This window comes from Eleutherodactylus coqui, chromosome 3 (genome assembly GCF_035609145.1).
Source record: "Eleutherodactylus coqui strain aEleCoq1 chromosome 3, aEleCoq1.hap1, whole genome shotgun sequence".
Taxonomy (NCBI): Eukaryota; Metazoa; Chordata; class Amphibia; order Anura; family Eleutherodactylidae; genus Eleutherodactylus; species Eleutherodactylus coqui.
The window spans coordinates 176,741,222-176,762,183 of NC_089839.1; the positions used below are offsets into that span (position 1 = coordinate 176,741,222).

At 45.2% G+C, this 20,962-nt stretch overlaps 1 protein-coding gene across 1 annotated transcript; it reads left to right on the plus strand.

Moving 5' to 3' along the window:
* The first annotated feature begins 14,222 nt into the window (after positions 1-14,222).
* Positions 14,223-20,263, plus strand: LOC136619869 (jeltraxin-like). The gene is made up of 2 exons (XM_066594602.1): positions 14,223-14,277; positions 19,643-20,263. The coding sequence occupies exons 1-2, from the start codon at positions 14,223-14,225 to the stop codon at positions 20,227-20,229; spliced, it is 642 nt and encodes a 213-aa protein (XP_066450699.1). The 3' UTR covers positions 20,230-20,263.
* Positions 20,264-20,962: the final 699 nt, after the last annotated feature.

Below are 20,962 nucleotides of genomic sequence, written 5' to 3' on the forward strand. Positions count from 1 at the left end.
TTATGTGGAGTTTTATGTGGTGTATGATAGTGATGTATTTATTGGTCTATAATATATATTGTGTGGCGTTTCACTATCATACAGCATAAAATACACCACATAATATATAACTCATACACCATATAATACTACACATAATATATGATAGTCATACATCAAATAATCCAACTAAGGCCGCCTGCAGACGGGCGGAAATTCCCGAAATTTCCGCCCATACACGCCTGCATAGGATTGCATTACAGCACGCAATCCTATGCAGATGGCCGTGGTTTGTCTACGCGAAATCACGCGCAGAAAACAAACCGCGGCATGCTCTTCTTCTGTGTGGGGCTCGCAGAGCCCCGCACAGAAACGTCACTCCCCGGCCGCCGGCATGAAAGAGCCGGAGCTGCGGGAGCGGGTAAGTTCTGCGCTGCTCTCTGCAGGCGCTCAGGTCGGGTCCCGTCTGCGAGAATTCTCGCAGCCGGATCCGACCCGGCCGTCTGCAGGCGGCCTTAGGGAAAAGATCTTCACACTCCTTGAATACGGGCTTAGGTTATAATCAAAACGAAGTCACAGTGGTATGTAATATCTATATTAGTCCAAAGTTGAGGCCATCACAGATATAGAATTTAAAATTTCACTTTTATTTAGAATTAATATATAAAAAGGGTCAGGGCCTACTAACAAAACAAAACATAGAACATATAACACAAGACAGACAGATCCACGCCAGTGGAGTCCCGGGGAATATAGGGGAAGGAGAGAGGATCTCAACAACTCCCGTATATTCTTTCTCTGGGAAAGAATATACGGGAGTTGTTGAGATCCTCTCTCCTTCCCCTATATTCCCCGGGACTCCACTGGCGTGGATCTGTCTGTCTTGTGTTATATGTTCTATGTTTTGTTTTGTTAGTAGGCCCTGACCCTTTTTATATATTAATTCTAAATAAAAGTAGGTTATAATCAATGACCGGCTGATCTACAATATTGTCAACCTATTTTATTAAACATACAACGCGTTTCGGCATATTATAACACCTTTTTAAAGTATACATTTGTGAAATCAAAGTGAGGCATTTCTATAGAGCCATAGTGTACTCACACTCCGTCCTACATCAGATGCCAATTGTGTGATGTAATTTGGTGGGAGGGGCAGTCTCCTCTGTGCTTAGTCACGTGGGGCGGTAAGTGGAAGGCTATGTGTGTTCTATTCAGAAACCTCATGGTTGAAGCGCAAACGTGCGCTTCACATAAAGAATGAGATGACGTCACGGCTACATATTGGTCGGCCGCGGCAATAGATATAATGATTTCTTATATATTTATGGGTATCTCGTCATGGTCATGGGGTAGGGCAGCTCAGGACATCAAGGTCCGGAGTTTTTTTCATTTAAAAAAGAGACAGTGTATCTCTGTATAAATTACTAGATGTAAAGGCGACAAGTGGGGCAGGAATGTGTCATAATAAGACAGAGTAATACATCAGAATATTGACACACACTACGGACCTATGGTCCACGCATGTCCTATGTTTTGCAGGTACGTGCGTTTGTATGCCTGTAAAACACAGAATGTATTCATGTGAACACACCATAGGGAACCAATGGTTCTAATAGATGCATGGTTTTGTGCACACCTATGTACACGCACATGTACCATCTATGTGTCGTATGAGAGTGATATTATTTGGTGTATGATGATGATATATTATGCACTGTATAATAATGATATATTTGTGTATCAGGGCTCAGTCGGACAAGCAAATTTTTCATGCATAATAGGCGCAAGAAAAAACTTGCGCATCGCGTGTAGAAGAAAATTGGGTGACCGGGTCCATTTGCACTCACTTGTCCTATCTTTTGCAAGTGTGAATTTAATTTGCATATAAAAAACGAACATGTGACCGCTTCTATTGGAAAGCATCAGTTCTAATAGATGTGAATCAAATTGTGGCCATACATTTGTGAAAAATGTGCTCATCTGATTGAGCCCTCATAGTGATATGTTATGTCATGTATTATTTGGTGTCATGTGGTGCATATATTATGTGGCTCACTATGTGGTGTATAATACTGATATATTATGTGGTGTATAATAGTGATATATTATGTGGAGTATTAATTCATGTATGGTAGTGATTAGAGATGAGCGAGCACCAAAATGCTCAAGTGCTCGTTGCTCGAGTCGAACTTTCCGCGATGCTCGAGAGTTCGTTTCGAGTAACGAACCCCATTGAAGTCAATGGGCAACTCGAGCATTTTTGTATATCACCCATGCTCCGCTAAAGTTTTCATTTGTGAAAATCTGGAAAACCCAAGAAAGTGATGGAAACGACACAGATACGGATAGGGCAGGCGATAGGCAACATGTAGGGCTGCATCTCAGGTTCCCAGGTCCCACTATTAAGCCACAATAGCGGCAAGAGTGCCCCTTCCCTAACAATTTTTACTTCGGACAAACCTTCATTAGCAAGGCACACCTTAGCTAAGCACCACACTACCTCCAACAAAGCACAAGCACCGCCTGCGTGACACACCGCTGCCTCTTCTCCTGGATTACATGCTGCCCAACCCCCCCACACGACCCTGCGTCCGCAGCGCACACAAAAGTGTCCCTGCGCAGCCTTCAGCTGCCCTCATACCACACGCTGGCTGCATAGCCACACCACCCTCATGTCTATTTCTCAGTACATCTGCGATGAGGAGGAACCAGAGGCACACACTGCAGAGGGTTGGCAGGGCCAGGCAGCGACCCTCTTTAAAAGGGGCGGGGTGAAATCCCATAATGCTGTACAGAAGCAATGAGAAATCCAATCCTGTGCCACCTCCGTCAGGAGCTGCAAACGTGGGCATAGCAATGGGGAATCCATGTGCCCACACAGTATTCATTTTGTCAAGGTGTCGCATTGCTCAATCGACTTTCACTGCACCCAGGACATAGGCCTCTGCACAAACCCTCAGCAATCGCGGGCCTACAGCGGACTCCAGTGCTAGCGTAGCTGTGAACGTCTCATTAGCGCTGTATTGCTCCTGTAGTTTGTCCCAATGCAGTGCCCCGGATAGTAGAGCTAACGTCAGATGAAATACAGGTGGACTTCGGCCCACACTGCATGCCCCAGTTAGACTGGGGTTTTTATAAGTAGACACAGGCAGGTACAACTCCGTGTGGACCCACAGCATGGGTGGCTCCCTGGAACCCACCGGCGGTACATAAATAAATCCCATTGCAGTGCCCTGCACAGCTGAGGTAACGTTAGATTAAACACAGGTGGGCTTCGGCCCACACTGCATGCCCCAATCAGACTGGGGTTTTTATATGTATACACAGGCAGGTACAACTCCCTAATGTGAAGTCCGTGTGGACCCACAGCATGGGTGGGTCCCAGGAAGCCACCGGCGGTACATACATAAATCCCATTGCAGTGCCCTGCACAGCTGAGGTAACATCAGATTAAATACAGGTGGACTTCAGCCCACACTGCATGCCCCAGTCAGACTGGGGTTTTTAATAAGTAGACACAGGCAGGTACAACTCCCCTATGTGAAGTCCCTGTGAACCCACAGCATGGGTGGCTCCCTGGAACCCACCGGTGGTACATAAATAAATCTCATTGCAGTGCCCTGCACAGCTGAGGTAACGTTAAATTAAATACAGGTGGGCTTCCGCCCACACTGTATGCCCCAGTCAGACTGGGGTTTTTACTAAGTAGACACAGGCAGGTACAACTCCCTAATGTGAAGTCGGTGTGGACCCACAGCATGGGTGGGTCCCAGGAAGCCACCAGCGGTACATAAATAAATCCCATTGCAGTGCCCTTCACAGCTGAGGTAACGTCAGATTAAATACAGGTGGGCTTCGGCCCACACTGCATGCCCCAATCAGACTGGGGTTTTTTATATGTATACACAGGCAGGTACAACTCCCTAATGTGAAGTCCGTGTGGACCCACAGCATGGGTGGGTCCCAGGAAGCCACCGGCGGTACATAGATAAATCCCATTGCAGTGCCCTTCACAGCTGAGGTAACGTTAGATTAAATACAGGTGGGCTTCGGCCCACACTGCATTCCCCAATCAGACTGGGGTTTTTTATATGTATACACAGGCAGGTACAACTCCCTAATGTGAAGTCCGTGTGGACCCACAGCATGGGTGGGTCCCAGGAAGCCACCGGCGGTACATACATAAATCCCATTGCAGTGCGCTGCACAGCTGAGGTAATGTCAGATTAAATACAGGTGGGCTTCGGCCCACACTGCATGCCCCAGTCAGACTGGGTTTTTTTTTATAAGTAGACACAGGCAGGTACAACTCCCCTGTGTGAAGTCCCTGTGGACCCACAGCATGGGTGGTTCCCTGAAACCTACCGGCGGTACATAAATAAATCCCATTACAGTGGTCTGCACAGCTGAGGTAACGTCAGATTAAATACAGGTGGGCTTCGGCCCACACTGCATGCCCCAGTCAGACTGGGGTTATTAATAAGTAGACACAGGCAGGTACAACTCCCCTATGTGAAGTCCCTGTGGACCCACAGCATGGGTGGCTCCCTGGAACCCACCGGTGGTACATAAATAAATCCCATTGCAGTGCCCTGCACAGCTGAGGTAATGTCAGCTTTAATGCAGGTGGGCAAAAAATTAATTGGATTACACTGTAGGCGAGGGCCCCCAAAAATTGGTGTACCAACAGTACTAATGTACGTCAGAAAAATTGCCCATGCCCAACCAAGAGGGCAGGTGAAACCCATTAATCGCTTTGGTTAATGTGGCTTAATTTGTAACTAGGCCTGGAGGCAGCCCAGTTAAAATAAAAATTGGTTCAGGTGAAAGTTTCAACGCTTTAATGAGCATTGAAACGTATAAAAATTGGCTCCCTGGAACCCACCGGCGGTACATAAATAAATCCCATTGCCGTGCCCTGCACAGCAGAGCTAACATCAGATAAAATACAGGTGAGCTTCAGCCCACACTGTATGCCCTAGTCAGTCTGGGTTATTTTTTTGGGGGCCATGTACGTGGAACACCGCGATGTGAACACTTAGTGCACCGATAGTATACACAGAGCCCTGTAACACTCCTGTAGCAAAGGTATAAGCTGACCCCATTAACAGTTATGTTGCAGAAGTCTAGGGAGACCCTATTAACACTTCTGTAGTAATAATATAGCCGGACCCCAGTAACATTTCAGTAGCAGCAGTATAGGCAGAGCCCAGTATCAGTTTCATTTCAGTAGTAACTGTATCGGCAGACCCCTGTAACATTTCCGTTACAACACTATAGGCAGAGCCCAGTATTAGGGCGAGCACCCACTGGCGTTTTTTTACCTGCGTTTTGCGTTTTGCGTTTTTCCTGCACAGGCATAGAGATAACATGTGTTCCTGTCCACTGGCGTTTTTTTTGCATTGCGTTTGCGTTTTTAACATAGGAACTGTCAGTTGCATATGTGTCCTTATTTTTCTCCATGGAAATTAATGGCAAAGCTGCGAAAAAGCCGCGAAAACGCCGCGAAAAACGCCGCGGAAAACGAGCGGAAAAACGCGGGACACGCGGCGAAAACGCTGCGTTTTTTTCCCGCGGGAAACGCAAACGCCAGTGGGTGCTCGCCCTTAGTGGGATTTCAGTAGTAACAGTATAGACAGATAGACAACACCTATGTGGGAAAGCTAGTATTTTCTGAGACAAGAGAGGGGCATTTGATTGCAATGAAAAGGATATTCAAGGTACTGAAAGTCTGCACTCCTCCTCATCTCAAGCTGGAAAAGCTCAAGCTCATTCCTATGGTTTCAGTTGTCCATTTCAAAGTGTTAGCAAATAGCAATCCAAGTTTCCGGCTACTACCACGCATCTTTCTTAGGAATTACCAAAGATAATCACAAGTAAAGGCCTCATCATCGGTCAGTCCAAAATCATTCAGGGAGTATGCGGCTGGCATGCTTCCATTAAGGATCGGTATCTGCTGCAACTCTGTCCCTTGCCCTGCAGGGATGCTGCCTTCTATAGTCACCTGTATTCCGACCTCACCTGTACGTTTATCTTCGGACTTAGCAGTACCAAGAAGTTGGAAGCCACCATTGCTCTACCAGTCGGCTGAAAGCTTCAGCTAGGGATAAAAGACTACTACCGCGGTTTTATTTAGTTGGTTTTTGGAATGTGGCCAGAATTAAGTGGGCCGTGGTGGTGGGGGGCTTTCTTATTGTGTCGTTTAAGGTGAAATTCTTGGACTGCCGCCAGACGGACCACTGCGAAAGCATTTGCCAAGAATGTTTTCATTGTTGGAGGAGGAGGAGGGGGATGTTTTTGAGGCAGTACATGTCTTGTCCACTTGTCCGTGGTTATATGCATCTTACCAGTAACTGTGTTGGTGGGAAAGTGGTTGCGACTGTGGACCTATTACCGCGGTTTTATTTAGTTGGTTTTCGGAATGTAGCCAGGATTAAGTGGGCCGTGGCGGGGTGGTGGTGGGCTTTCTTATTGTGTCGTTTAAGGTGAAATTCTTGGACTGCCGCCAGACGGACCACTGCGAAAGCATTTGCCAAGAATGTTTTCATTGTTGGAGGAGGAGGAGGGGGATGTTTTTGAGGCAGTACATGTCTTGTCCACTTGTCCGTGGTTATATGCATCTTACCAGTAACTGTGTTGGTGGGAAAGTGGTTGCGACTGTGGACCTATTACCGCGGTTTTATTTAGTTGGTTTTCGGAATGTAGCCAGGATTAAGTGGGCCGTGGCGGGGTGGTGGTGGGCTTTCTTATTGTGTCGTTTAAGGTGAAATTCTTGGACTGCCGCCAGACGGACCACTGCAAAAGCATTTGCCAAGAATGTTTTCATTTTAGAGGAGGAGGGGGATGTTTTTGAGGCAATACGTGTCCTGTCCACATGTCCGTGGTTATATGCACCTTCCCAGTTGTCGCGCCTGGGGACCACCATCATCTCTTTGGGAAGCCTCCGTTTCCACAACCCTGCAACATAGCACTAGCAGCAGTATATCAGCAGAGTCCAGAATTAGTAACATTTCAGTGGTAACAGTATGGGCAGACCCCAGTAACATTTCATTTGCAGCAGTATAGACAGACCCCAGTAACATTTCAGTAGTATCAGTAGGGACAGGCCCCAGTAACATTTCAGCTCCAGCAGTGCAGACAGACCCCAGTAACATTTCAGTAGTAGTAACAGAATAGACAGACCCCTTTAACATTTCCGTAGCAGCAGTGTAGGGAGAGCACAGCATTTGTAACATTTCAGTACTTGCAGTATAGACAGACCCCAGTAACATTTACGTAGAAGCAGTATGGGCAAAGCAGCAGATTCACATTTCCCTTGCAGCAGTATAGGGAGAGCACAGTATTTGTAACATTTCAGTAGTAGCAGTATAGACAGGCCCCAGTAACATTTACGTAGAAGCAGTATGGACAAAGCAGCAGATTCACATTTCCCTTGCAGCAGTATAGGGAGAGCACAGCATTTGTAACATTTCAGTACTTGCAGCATAGACAGACCCCAGTACCATGGATTAAGAATCGAGCAGACACTGAGCGGTGTAAAATTTTTTGTGAATTATTGCCGCGCAGTTGGTGGCTGACAGCGGTTATACAATGCAAAATGAAGCCAGAGATAAATTATAAGGAAGGATGCAAGCAGGACTAGCTGTGCAGTATGCAGTTGTGATGCACCTGAAGTCCCACAGGCCACGCAGTAATGTGCACTGGGTTACAAGCAGCTGTAAAAAGGATTTCTTTTTTAAAATAGTTTTTTCCAATGCAATGCAGGCAATGGAGCGTGTATTGGACTCTCCCTCTATGGCTGTCTGGCACCGTACACTGCGCCGGCAACCGACTGGTAACAAAGAGCAGTGAAAACAATTAGTGCTTTCTTGGCATGCATTTGGAGGCAGAGAGCGCTTACGTTACACTAACTGCCCCCAGCAAAAAATGTAACTGAAGGCTGAACTCAGGCCTTGCTGTGCAATGCTGAGGTACTACAACTACCAGCAACCACGGAGTTAAATGCACAGGTAGCCCTAAGAAGGAGCATTGGGATTGTTGTAGACAGGATTTCACACTACCACTGTCCCTGCCTCTCCAATACTTCCCCTACACCACGTAGTACAGACTGCAGCCTGAGAACACTGTAGCTGTAATGGGGCTGCACGCCCGATATACGAAAAAAAAAAAAAAAAAGGGCAAAACTGCTTCAAGCAGCCACAACAGTAGTGCACTAGGTGAGCTGTGGCCCTAAGAAGGACCGTTGGGGTTCTTGTAGAGGCTAACACTATCCCTATACCAGCAGCAGCACTCTCCCTAATCTCTGCCAGCGTGCATCTGTGGCGAGCCGCGGGCGGCGCCACTTTATATACTCGGCGGTCACTTGATCTCTCCAGCCACTCACTGCAGGGGGGTGGGATAGGGCTGGAACGTCACAGGAGGAAGTTGTAATGCCTTCTCTGTGTTTCTATTGGACAGAAAAAGGTGCAAATTTTTCAGGGAAGGAAATAGAACTGACTCGAACACCGCGTGGTGCTCGTCTCGAGTAACGAGCATCTTGAACACCCTAATACTCGAACGAGCATCAAGTGATATATTTTCGCTCGTAGTGATATATTTTCTTATACATTTAACAACAATACTTGCTGCACACAATAGTTCATTTTCTGATGACACATTTCCTTCATGATTCTTCCTTATTTGCATGTTATTCCTGTTTGAATCTTATAGAGATATTGTGAAATGTTGGACTAAAGTTCACTTCTTTATCTTACAGTCACCTATAAAGGTTGTTTTCGGATTAAAGGCAAGGTAAATTGGCCAATACACATATGTATTGTATTTTTTATGGTGTACTGGTTTTAAGCTATTGTATTTATTGCTATCCTATTTACACCATTAATATATTTTTATTCTATTGTTTAAGTCCTGCTCCTGCAGTCCAGATACTCCTTTTCTCCCACAATATATACATGTTTTTAACTACTATTTTGTTTTGTAATAAAGTTTATCTATTTTAATTACTTTAAAGGAGTTGTCCGGCCACACAGGGTAAAAATTTTTATAATGCTGCTGCTTTCCTTTCAGTAAGGATAGTAACAGACAGCATACAGGGGCTCAAACCGGCCGGCAGATCAGCTGCAATGTCAGTTTCTTACCTTAGACTCTGATGTTCATTGCAGCTTTCAAAGATGGCGCCTCTGTGTGCGCGCTCCCGATGGTAGTAAGAGACATGAACAGGCAAAATTTCATGGCCTCCCTCAGCTCACGTCCTAGCCCCGCCCACGACACGCCCACCTCTATTGAACTGCTCTACAGTCTCTCCCCGCCCAGGCCCCGCCCCCTGCTGCATACTATACTCAGAGGGGGTGTGGCCAGGGGAGACTGAGTTATACACTCATGTCAGGAGGGGGGAGGGGAGGGGAGCGAGCGGCAGTGACGTGTGTCTGTGCAATGTCAGGATGGATGGATGGATGTGTGCAAGTGGCTGTCAGAAGTCCGGGGGGGGGGGGGATGGATGGATGTGTGCAAGTGACAGCCACTTGCACACATCCATCCATCCATCCATCCTGACATTGCACAGACACACATCACTGCCGCTGCCCCCCCTCCCCCCACCCCCCCGGACCTCTGACAGCCACTTGCACACATCCATCCATCCATCCTGACATTGCACAGACACACATCACTGCCGCTGCCCCCCTCCCCCCACCCCCCCGGACCTCTGACAGCCACTTGCACACATCCATCCATCCATCCTGACATTGCACAGACACACATCACTGCCTCTGCCCCCCCTCCCCCAAACCCCCCCCGGACCTCTGACAGCCACTTGCACACATCCATCCATCCATCCTGACATTGCACAGACACACATCACTGCCCCCCCTCCTCCCCCCCCCCCCGGACTTCTGACAGCCACTTGCACACATCCATCCATTCATCCATCCATCCTCCCCCCTCCCCCCCCCCCCCCACGAGAGCCCGCCCCTCCTCTCATTCTTACCTAGGAGTTGAAGAGCCAGCAGCCACGCCTCCTCAGGCAGAACTGAGCTTCCCAGGCTGAACTTCTGCACATGCGCAGAGCTGTGCTGGAGAGGCGCGTCCCCGGTCGTCCCGACAAGAAGAGGAGAAGAGACTTGTCGGAACCAGGAACCATGGCAACCGAGGAGCAACACAGGGGGGGGCAGCCAAGAGGTAAGTGAATAACTTCTGTTTGCCTAATTTACAATGCACAATGTATATTACAAAGTGCATTGTATTGGGCAAACAGAAGTAATGAGACCTGATGTTTATGGCCGGACAACCCCTTTAAGCTCTATATGTGGATCCATTTTTGTGTTCTCATAGCAATACAGTAGAGTGTTTTGCAATTGTGCCTATTTTTTGGTTAACCCAAGAAGGAGCTACAACCTCCTGTCTGGGGGTATATTTGAATAAAAAGCGGTGTTACCTTTAAGTGTACAAAGTGAGGAGAGTGGGAGGGGGGGGCACATTCTGCAGAGGGACATCAGTACATGCAGTCTGAGGAGAATCCAACGCTCCTCTGTGTATACATATTTTATTCCTCTCTTTCTCTGAAGTGACCACAACTTCATAACATTTTTCGTGCAAACAGGTAAGCATCAGTACCAAATTAACTTGAGCGGAGTCGGGTGTATGAGCTAGTGTGAATAGTTTTGTAGGAAGTTATGAATATTCAGGGATGAGGCGACACTTAAGTTTGTTCTTTGTGTGATTGCTATAAATACTCCTGACTGTTAGATGACTGAAGGAATTTTAGTAGATTGCACAAATGCCGTGTGACTTGTAATTCTTCCAGCAGCTCCAACACTAAAAATCAATTTGGAACAGCAAGAATAAACATATAGCGATCCATATAAAGGTAATTTTCAGATTAAAGGCAAGGTAAACTGGCCAATACAAATATGTATTGTATTTTTTATGGTGCTTAACTCACCCCAGTGATATATTATGTGTATATTATGTGGGGTATGACAATCATATATTATCTGGAGTATTATGTGGTGTATGATAATTATATATTTTGTGGTGTATGATAGTTATATATTGATATATTATGAGGGGTGTATGATAGTGATATATTATGTGGTGTATGATAATTATATATAATGTCGTGTATGATAGGGATATATTATGTCGTGTATAATAGGGATATATGATGTGGTGTATGATAGTGATATATTATGTAGTGTATTATGTGGTGTATGATAGTGATATATTGTGTGGTGTATGATAGTGATATATTGTGTGGTGTATGATAGTGATACATTATGTGGTGTATGATAATGATATATTATGTTGTGTATTAAGTGGTGCATCATAATGTGATCTATTTAGAGGTATATGATAATGATATATTATGTGGTGCATTACGTGCTGTACGATATTATGTGTATTTTGTGGTGTATTATGTAATGTATGATAGTGATATATTATGTGGTGTATGGAAGTAGTGTGTTATGTAGATAGTAGTATATTATGTAGTGTATAATAGTGATACATTATGTGTAGTATCATGGGGTATATAATACATAGTGATACATTATCAACTAATTAAAACCAGAAAGTGAAACATTTTTATTGTTCTAATCTGTTTTTATTTTGTGATTGTAGATTTTTTACTCTGTTGTCTGTGCATGACCATGGGGGCCTCAGCAGAAGTAAACCCCAATTATAGAGATACTATACAGCAGCCTCATGGGTCATAGGAGACAATGGACTAGAGAGGACCCATTGACTTTTATAGGAGAGTGTTCTGGGCATGCTCTATGACATGTGTAGGTGTACAGGGAGGGAGAGGAGGTGAGCTGTGACCATCATCCATCGTGAATGGTGGATCATGTGTAATCTATATTTAGGTGTTGTCTTTCCTTATAATCCTGTCTGTGATGATACTGAGAGGACTGCTGAGAGGTTTTCTCTACAGAACAGGAAGTATCAGACTACTACGCTGAGTGGTCAGTGTGAAAACTGCAGAATTTTAAGATTTAAAAAAAAATACAGATTGTGACATTGAAAATTTAAAAAAAGCAAAAAATTCTTAGAAATATAACATACTTGCTGCACAAAATAGTTCATTTTCTTGCACCACATTTCCTTCATGATTCTTCTTTTTTGCATTTTATTCCTGTTTGAATCTTCTAGAAATATTGTGAAATGTTGGACTAAAGTTGACTTCTTCTTACAGTCACCTATAAAGGTCGTTTTCGGATTGAAGGAAAGGTAAATTGGCCAATACAAATATGTATTTTTTTATGCTGTTTTTAATATCATGTAGAAATCTATTAATGCATTCAGCTCACCGCAGTGCATGTTGACCTTGATCCAGAGATATTGATGGATAAAGGAAAAGAAACAACAAGCCAGCAAGGAAATGTGGCCTCTGCGCATGAGGGACACAGAAAAGCAAAACTTCTCGCATCCCCAGACATCTCATGAACAAGAACTGACACTAACAGCTTGAAACGCGTAAACTTCCAGGATGTAATAACATGAATCAAACTAGTGTTTCTTAGAGTATACACAGAAGAGTGCAGGAAATTTTACTTTTCTTTCTCCTTCATCGACTATTATCCTTAAAGGGGTTGTCCCGCGCCGAAACGGGTTTTTTTTTTTTCAACCCCCCCATCCCGTTCGGCGCGAGACAACCCCGATGCAGGGGTTAAAAAAGATCACCGGACAGCGCTTACCTGAATCCCCGCGCTCCGGTGACTTCTTACTTACCCGGTGAAGATGGCCGCCGGCATCTTCTCCCTCCGTGGACCGCAGGGCTTCTGTGCGGTCCATTGCCGATTCCAGCCTCCTGATTGGCTGGAATCGGCACGTGACGGGGCGGAGCTACACGGAGCCCCATTGAGAAGATAAGAAGACCCGGACTGCGCAAGTGCGTCTAATTTGGCCATTAGACGGCGAAAATTAGACGGCAACCATGGAGACGAGGACGCCAGCAACGGAGCAGGTAAGTGAAAAACTTTTTATAACTTCTGCATGGCTCATAATTAATGCACAATGTACATTACAAAGTGCATTAATATGGCCATACAGAAGTGTATAGACCCACTTGCTGCCGCGGGACAACCCCTTTAAGTCCCAGCATGGTCCCAGTGCTAGATGCCATTATTGTATGTGCTGCATCTGATGGTGCTGCACAATACTGCATGCAGGGTCATGGCCAACATTGGCTTGTCACACTGAGCCCTCAATTGGCCACAATTTTTGCCTGTTGTACCCACAGGCCTCATCTGCTTTTGTGTCAATTCTCTACCTGGATAATTATTATGAAAGTGGTGAATGAGGCACAGAACTACTAGCCCTAATGAGATCAGAGCTGTTTAATTACAGGGCAATTGGTGCACTTGCACCAGGACTCCCGCTATTGGCTAGCTGGGCCAATTAAAACCGTGTTTGTGTTCTCTGGACATGGGCATGGCTTAAAACCTGGAAGAGACTGAGTGATGCATAAAAGGCAGTCGGTCTGATTATTTTTATAAGTTCTTGACAACCAGGTCTTGTATACATTGCGGCACACATGACATCCCGCCGGTGTGCATCCACAGTCCTGCTGCCTTGCACCCTTCTCTCCATCAATTGGCTGAGCCAATTCATAAATCTCACCTCCACATCGCGATGGCTCTGACTGGTTGTTTGAGCACTGTTCAGCCAATCAATGCCTTGCTCGATGAGCCAATCACAGCCGCTGTATTGGTTCATCGAGCGCTACATTGATTGGCTGAGCAGCTCTTGAAGAACCAATATGAGCCATCGTTTCGCGGAGGTGGAATTTACGAATCCCATAACCAGGAAGTGATCTTGTATCGGCGGCCTAGGACTGCAGGAACTGCGCTGGAGCTCTGGAAAGCAGCAGGAGGGACCTTGACTGAGCCTGCTAGATAATGTATTCCTTTTTATGTAATGCAGCTCGGATTTATATTTGGGATAGGGCTTATATTTCAAGCCTCTCCGAACATTCAGAAAAATCAGGCTAGGGCTTATTTTGGGGGAAAGCGCTGCAGTTCATAAGATAAGCCTCCTTGATGATGTGGGCAAAAAAAGAGAGGAGCCATGCCATGTGACCTGGTGTCAGAACTGAAAACTCCAACACAGCAGGTATGTGTACATATTTAGTGTCCCTGGACAACCCCTTTAAGTTATATATAGGACTTTAATATTATTAAAACAAAAAAATTGTATTGAGTCACCAGACACACATTTAATTTCAATATTTTTTTCCCAGAAAAATGAAAACCCTTTCCATCTTGTTTGTTCTTCTATCTGGATGTTTTGCACTGACAGGTCAGTGTATATGCTATGATAGTCATTGTGTAAGCCATAAAGTGCTTGGCGAGGGGGTGCAGCCATAATACAGTAACCACAGCAGAGCCACTTCAGTACAGTGATGGTGATCCTGACGCTATATATCTCCACTTACATCATTCTAGATCCATGTTATAACATTGTCATTTTACTCAAAAATGGCCATAAAGTCTAGAGGTGAAGACCTTTGCAGCTTCTCTATGATTCCCACCGCATTGGCTAGCAAAGCACTCCACCAGAGCTATGTAGTAGATAGCATTGGTGCTAGCATTCATTGCCAAAGGGTAAGACAATTTCAGGCCCCAAGGTCTTACAAGATTGAAGATGCTGAAGAGGATTTTCACCCAAAAATGAAAAAAAAAGTCAAATGTATAAATGAGAAGAACTTCTTATATGATATTGTCATCTTCTGCTCGGTCCAATCTGATCCATCCGTGTAGTCTATACCTTGTAATGTCCAGTTCTCTGTGACGTGTTATTATGTATCTAAAGTCTAGTTATGCAGTCTTAATCAACCATATAGAGTCTAGTCTCTGGTCATCTTATAGTCTAGTGTCTATCAACTCCTATTAAAACTGTTATTAGGCCCTTCATGACCATCAAAAGTAAATATACATTGGGCGGCAATGAAGAGTTCATGAAGCAGGCTCGGGAGCTGAGTCCACTCCATACTCTGCGGCTACCGGCTGTTTCTGACAGCCGCTGGTAATTGGCGCGATCCAAGTTAACTCTGATTGCAGCAGATAACTGTTTAGATACTGCAGTCAAAACTGGCAGCTCATTTAAAAGTCAGAAGCTCCCAGGGCTGCCATGCATAGATGCCTATCAAACCCTGCCCCTAGTGAGACTTGATAGGCAACATCAAAAATTGCTATATACTGTAATACTGTGGTATTGCAGTATATAGTACAGCAATCAACAATCGCAAGTTCAAGTCTCCTTTAGGGACCCAACAAGTATTAAAACATTTAAAAATTATTTTTTTTAGGTTCAAAAAGATTTTTATTAAACATTTTCCAACATACATTTTAATAAAACAGAAATAACAAAAACTATGGGATAAGAAGGGATAAAACAGGGTAATCGTGAGCATTACTCAAAATTATAATTTCTACAGTAGTGAATATATGGGACAAAGCAAGACTAACTTCACATAGCTTATCACAGCCCATCAAAGCCATAGTCTCGGGGCTAACAGTAAAACTAAATGTTAAAAGTTCCCCAAAAAGTCCCACTCTCCTTATAAAATTGAAACAATTTAAAAAAAATATACATATTTGATTTCACCATGTTTGTAGAAAGTCTGAACTATTAAAAAATCACAATATTTAACCCACACAGTGAAAGGTGTAAAAAAGGACAAAATATTTAAATAAAAAAGCAATATGTTTCCCAAAATAAAAAGTACTAATAATAACTGCAGCTCACTTTGCAAAAACAAGCCCTCACACAGCCCATTTAATGAAAAAATAAAAAGTTCTGGTTCTCAAAATATAGCAAAGGAGAACAAATTTTGTTTAAGGAAAAAATGTATTTAGTTTTTAAAGATAGAAAATCATAAAAACAATATCAATTTGGTATCACCCCAATCGCACTGACCCATAGAAAAAGGTCATATGTCATTGATACATTGATACTGTATTGTGGACGCCGTAAAAGCTAACCCCCCCCCCCCCCAAAAAAAAATCTTTATTTGTATAGCGCCAACTTATTCTGCAGCGCTTTCAAGAATGGGATAAATGCAAACAATACAACAATTACAATGTGAGGTACACCTAATTTGAAACTAATGGGATGGGGGTGGTACAGGAGGTACAAGGGGTGGGCAAGCAAGGCATGGGGAACACAGGCAGTAGGGGATTTCAAGTGGAAATCAGTTAGTAGAAAGCAAATGGGGTGGGGCGGTAAGGAGGTGCAGGGGTAGAGGTCATATGTGATAGGCAGGGTGGAAGGTGTGGGGAGATATAGAGATGAGCAGGGGACTAGGTCAGGGGATTTGGTATGCTTCCCTGAAGAGGTGCGTTTTTAGGGTGCGTCTGAAATTTTGTGCATCGGGAATTGTCTGGATGCCTTGGGGTAGAGCGTTCCAGAGGATGGGTGCTGCTCTGGTGAAGTCCTGTAGGCGAGCATGTGAGGTCCGTATTACAGGGGTGTTTAGTCTGAGTGCGTTAGTGGATCAGAGTCGGCGGGTTTTGTGCTGTACAGACAGGAGGGGGGTGATGTATGGTGGCACGGCACCATGGAGAGCTTTGTGGGTGAGGAGTTTAAATTTAGTTCTGCAGTGGATGGGCAGCCAGTGCAGCAACTGGCATAATGCAGAGGCGTCTGAGTAACGGCTGGATAGAAAAATGAACCTAGTTGCCGCATTAAGTATGGATTGAAGTGGAGTGAGCCTGGTGCAGGGAAGGCTGATGAATAGCAAGTTGCAGTAGTTGAGTTAGGAGTGGATGAGGGCGACCACGATTGTTTTTAGCATGTTCGTGGTGAGGAATGACCAGATTTTAGCAATATTTCTGAAGTGCCTGTGACATGTTTGGGACAGAGATTAGATGTGTGTGTGTGTGTGGAGGGGGATAAAGGAGAGGTCAGAGTCCAGTGTGACCCCCAAGGCAGTGGGCATGCTGTCTGGGGGTTATGATAATGCCAGACACTGGAATGGAGATGTTGAGGGGAGGTCGGTTGGAAGTCGGAAAGACGAGGAGGTTAGTTTTAGAGAGGTTAAGTTTAAGAAAAAGGGAGGACATAGTATTAGAGACAGCGGTCATACAGTCGGTGATATTTTGGAGGAATGGTTCAGAGATCTCACGGGAAGAGGTGCATAGTTGGGTGTCATCAGCGTAGAGATCGTATTGGAGTCCGAATTTGTGAATGGTTTGTCCAATTAGGGCTGTATAGATAGAGAAGAGAAGGGGACCAAGGACCGAGCCCTGGAGTACCCCGACAGTGAGAGGAAGTGGAGAGGAGGTAGAGCCAGCAAAGGAGACGCTGAAGTAGTGGTCAGAGAGGTAGGAGTAGAACCAGGAGAGAGCAGTGTCCTTTAGACCAATAGAGCGGAGCATAGTATGAAGGAGGTCATGGTCAAGGAGACAGGTCAAGGAGGATTAGTAGGAAGTAGTCACCTCTCGACTTTGCCGTCATCAGGTCATTTGATACTTTTGTGAGGGCAGTTTCAGTCAAATGTAGAGAGTGGAAACCAGACTGGAGGGGCTCAAGAAGTGAGTTGTCAGAGAAAAAGCGTGTGAGATGGGAGTTGACCAGGTGTTCTAGTAATTTAGAGATGAAGGGGAGGTTTGACACAGGTTGGTAGTTGGCAGCATCAGTCGGGTCAAGGCTTGTTTTTTTAAGCAGAGGGGATATGATAGAGTGTTTAAATGAGGAGAGGAAGGTGCCAGAGGTTAGGGAGAGGTTGCAGATTGTGGTGAGGTAAGTAATGAGAGCTGGGGAAAGTGACTGGAGGAGGTGAGAGGGGAGAGGATTGCTAGCGCAGGTGGTGGGGCAGGCAGCGGAAAGCAGCCTGAATACTTCTCCCTCTGTCGTTGGTTTTAACATAGAAAGTGAGTGGGGCTGGATGCAGTGCTTAGGAGACTGAAATCGGGGCTAGCCATGCAGTTTTGGGAGATTTCTTTTCGGATGTTGTCAATTTTTTGTCACTGGGGCCTGTTCGTAGGGGCTGTGGAGGGAGTGAAAGGTCTCAAAGAGTCGTTTGGGGTTGTGGGATAGTGAGCAGACAAGGGAGATGAAATAAACTTGTTTGGCATGGTGAAGGGCTAGGTTATAAGCATGAATTTGAAGTGGAGGAAGTCTGCGGACAGCTTTGATTTTCTCCACAGCTGCTTGGCACACCTAGAGCACTGCCGGATGAAGCACGTTTTGTATGTGAGCCAAGGTTGCCATGGTCTGCAGTTGACGGCTTAAGTCACGGGTGGTGCTGCTTCATCCAGGGCACGGCTGAGGGTGGTATGGTAGTGTTCGGCTGCCAGGTTAGGGCAGGTGAGGAGAGAGATAGGGGACAGGGAGAACTGAATGGTCTCGGTGAACTGTTTTGTGTGGATGGACTGGAAGTTCTTAGAGATGCTATAGGTAGGAGGGTCGGGGGGGGGGGGGGATTCTAGGGTGCCTGATGGAGAAAGAGAGGAGGTTGTAATCTGAGAGTGGAAGGCGGGAGTTAGCAAAGGGAGAGGCAGAGAAAGATTAGATTGAGAGTGTTGACATCTCTGTGAGTGGGGGAGTCAGAGATTAGTGATAGGCCGAAGGAGGAGGTAAGCATTAAAAGCCGGGAGGCAGATGAGGGGCTTGGGTTGTAAGTAGGGATGTTGAAATTGCCGAGGATGATGGTTGGGATTTCACAGGATACGAAGTGGGGGATCCAGGCAGCGAAGTGGTCTAGGAAAAGGCGGGTTTGACCTGGGGGCCAGTAAATAACTGCGACACGCAGGGTCAGTGGGTGGAAAAGTCGCAGGGTGCGGACTTCAAATGACTGGAAGGTAAGTGATGAAGCTGAGGGAATGACCTGAAAGATACAGTAAGGCAAGAGAATTACGCTTTTTTCTCCTCCGCTGCGCTGGTCGGCTGATCTGGGGGTGTGGGAGAACTGCAGGCCATCATAGGACAATGCAGCGGGGGCGAACAGGTTAAGGTGTTTGGTGGTGAAGAGGTCGTGGAAAGTTGGGAGTTTGTTGCATGTAGATTGGAAGTTACATAGGGTGCATTTGAACGGGGCAGGTGGGGCATGTTGGTAGAGAGCAGTACGGGTTGGGCCTGGGTTGGGGGATATGTTCTTTGTGGCTAGGAGTAGCAGGGTAGCAAGGGTGAGCATTTTTCTTATTTCTCCCCACTTAAAAATGTCTCAGTGGTGAGACTTCCACCGATCAGCAATTTATCCCCTATCCTATGGGTAGGGAATAACTTGTAATTGTGGTACAAACACTTTAATTGTGGAGAAGAGAATCCTGGTGGGCTAGTGGGTTAATATATACAATCAATGATGGTAAGGTTTAATACAAATATGGATATGATGGTTATGTATAATGAAAACAAAGGTTTGGTACCGTGTTAGCCGGTAGAGCAAAATGTGTTTGTTCCCAGCAAGAGAAACCACGTAGTCTTGTAGATATGATACCTTTTAATACCTTTTAATGGCTAACAAAAATACATGATGTAATAGCAAGCGTGTGAACCTCTCGGGCTCAAATATTCATGCCTCTTCAGATCTATTCCATTTTTTGTTACCCATTAAAAGGTATCACATCTACAAGATTACGTGGTTTCTCTAGCTGGCTATGATATAATGATTGTTATTAGTTAATATTATTACTGCAACTTTATTTTCTATCCTTTGGTCTAGGCCAAAATATCCTCCTTTTCCCTAAGGAATCAGTCACTGACTATGTGATTCTGAAGCCAGCTGTGGAACAAGCTTTAAAACAACTCACCGTATGTCTGCGCTCCTATAGCAACCTCCAACGAGTACATTATCTTTTTTCTTTGGCCACGCCTGGAAAAGACAACACTTTCCTTTTTGGTCTGCAGCCTCCAAAATTATGTAAGGTTTTCATAAATCAAGAAGAATTTACTTTTGAGGTGGATCCTGAGGTTCTAGACTGGAAACAGACTTGTGTTGCTTGGGACTCCGAGACCGGACTGCTCCAACTGTGGATCAATGGCAAGCGTTACCCTAGAAGAGTTAGTACAAGCAGATCCCCCATAGTACCTCAGATGAGTGTCATCCTTGGGCAGGACCAGGACACTTTTGGTGGTGGGTTTGAGGCAAGCCAGTGTTTTGTTGGTGAAATGTCTGATGTCAATATGTGGGATTACATTCTTGACACCGATACCATTTCTAATAGTTATCTTTCTGTATCTGGAAATATCTTTAGCTGGACAAATGGAGCTAAGGAGATCAAAGGGGGCGTCATCGCCTTGGAAAATTAACGCAATTCTATATGATTAACTAATGAAATTGAAAATCTACTGTCATTGTATGCAATATGCTAATTACTATATGTGAAGTATTTGCATTTATTACTAGATATATGTGGTAGGCACTCTACTGATATCATGTGCATACTTCATCTGTGATTCTTCTATATCAGTGTTTCCCAGCTCCAGTACTCGGGGACCCCAACAGGTCAGGTTTTCAGGATATCCTATAGAGAGAACGCCTGTAGCAATGTCTGAGCACTGACAATAACAATATCACCTGTGCAATACTGAGGAAATCCAGAAAACATGACCTGTTGGGGGTCCCTGAGGACGGGAGTTGGGGAACACTGGTCTATATACTCATGTTCAAAAATAGAGATGAGCGAGCGTACTCGGATAAGCACTACTCGCACGAGTAATGGGCTTTATCCGAGTATCGCTGTGCTCGTCCCTGAAGACTCGGGTGCCTCTGCGGCTGACAGGTGAGTCGCAGCGGGGAGCAGGGGAGAGCGGGCGGGAGAGAAGGAGAGAAAGATCTTACCTCCGTTCCTCCCCGCTCTCCCCTGCAGCTCCCCGCTCCGTGCCGGCACCCGAATCTTTAGACCCGAGCACAGCGATACTCGGATAAAGCCAATTACTCGAGCGAGTAGTGCTTATCCGAGTACGCTCGCTCATCTCTATTCAAAAATTAATAAATGATTGCTTTGCTTACAGCAGAACCTTTTTCTATTTTGTCCTGAAA

What these genes read in the sequence shown, in the direction of transcription:
- LOC136619869 (XM_066594602.1), top strand. Translation starts at nt 14,223, where the DNA reads ATGAAAACCCTTTCCATCTTGTTTGTTCTTCTATCTGGATGTTTTGCA. An exon ending in TGGATGTTTTGCACTGACAG is followed by an intron (nt 14,278 to 19,642) that starts GTCAGTGTATAT and finishes CCTTTGGTCTAG; the next exon opens with GCCAAAATATCCTCCTTTTC.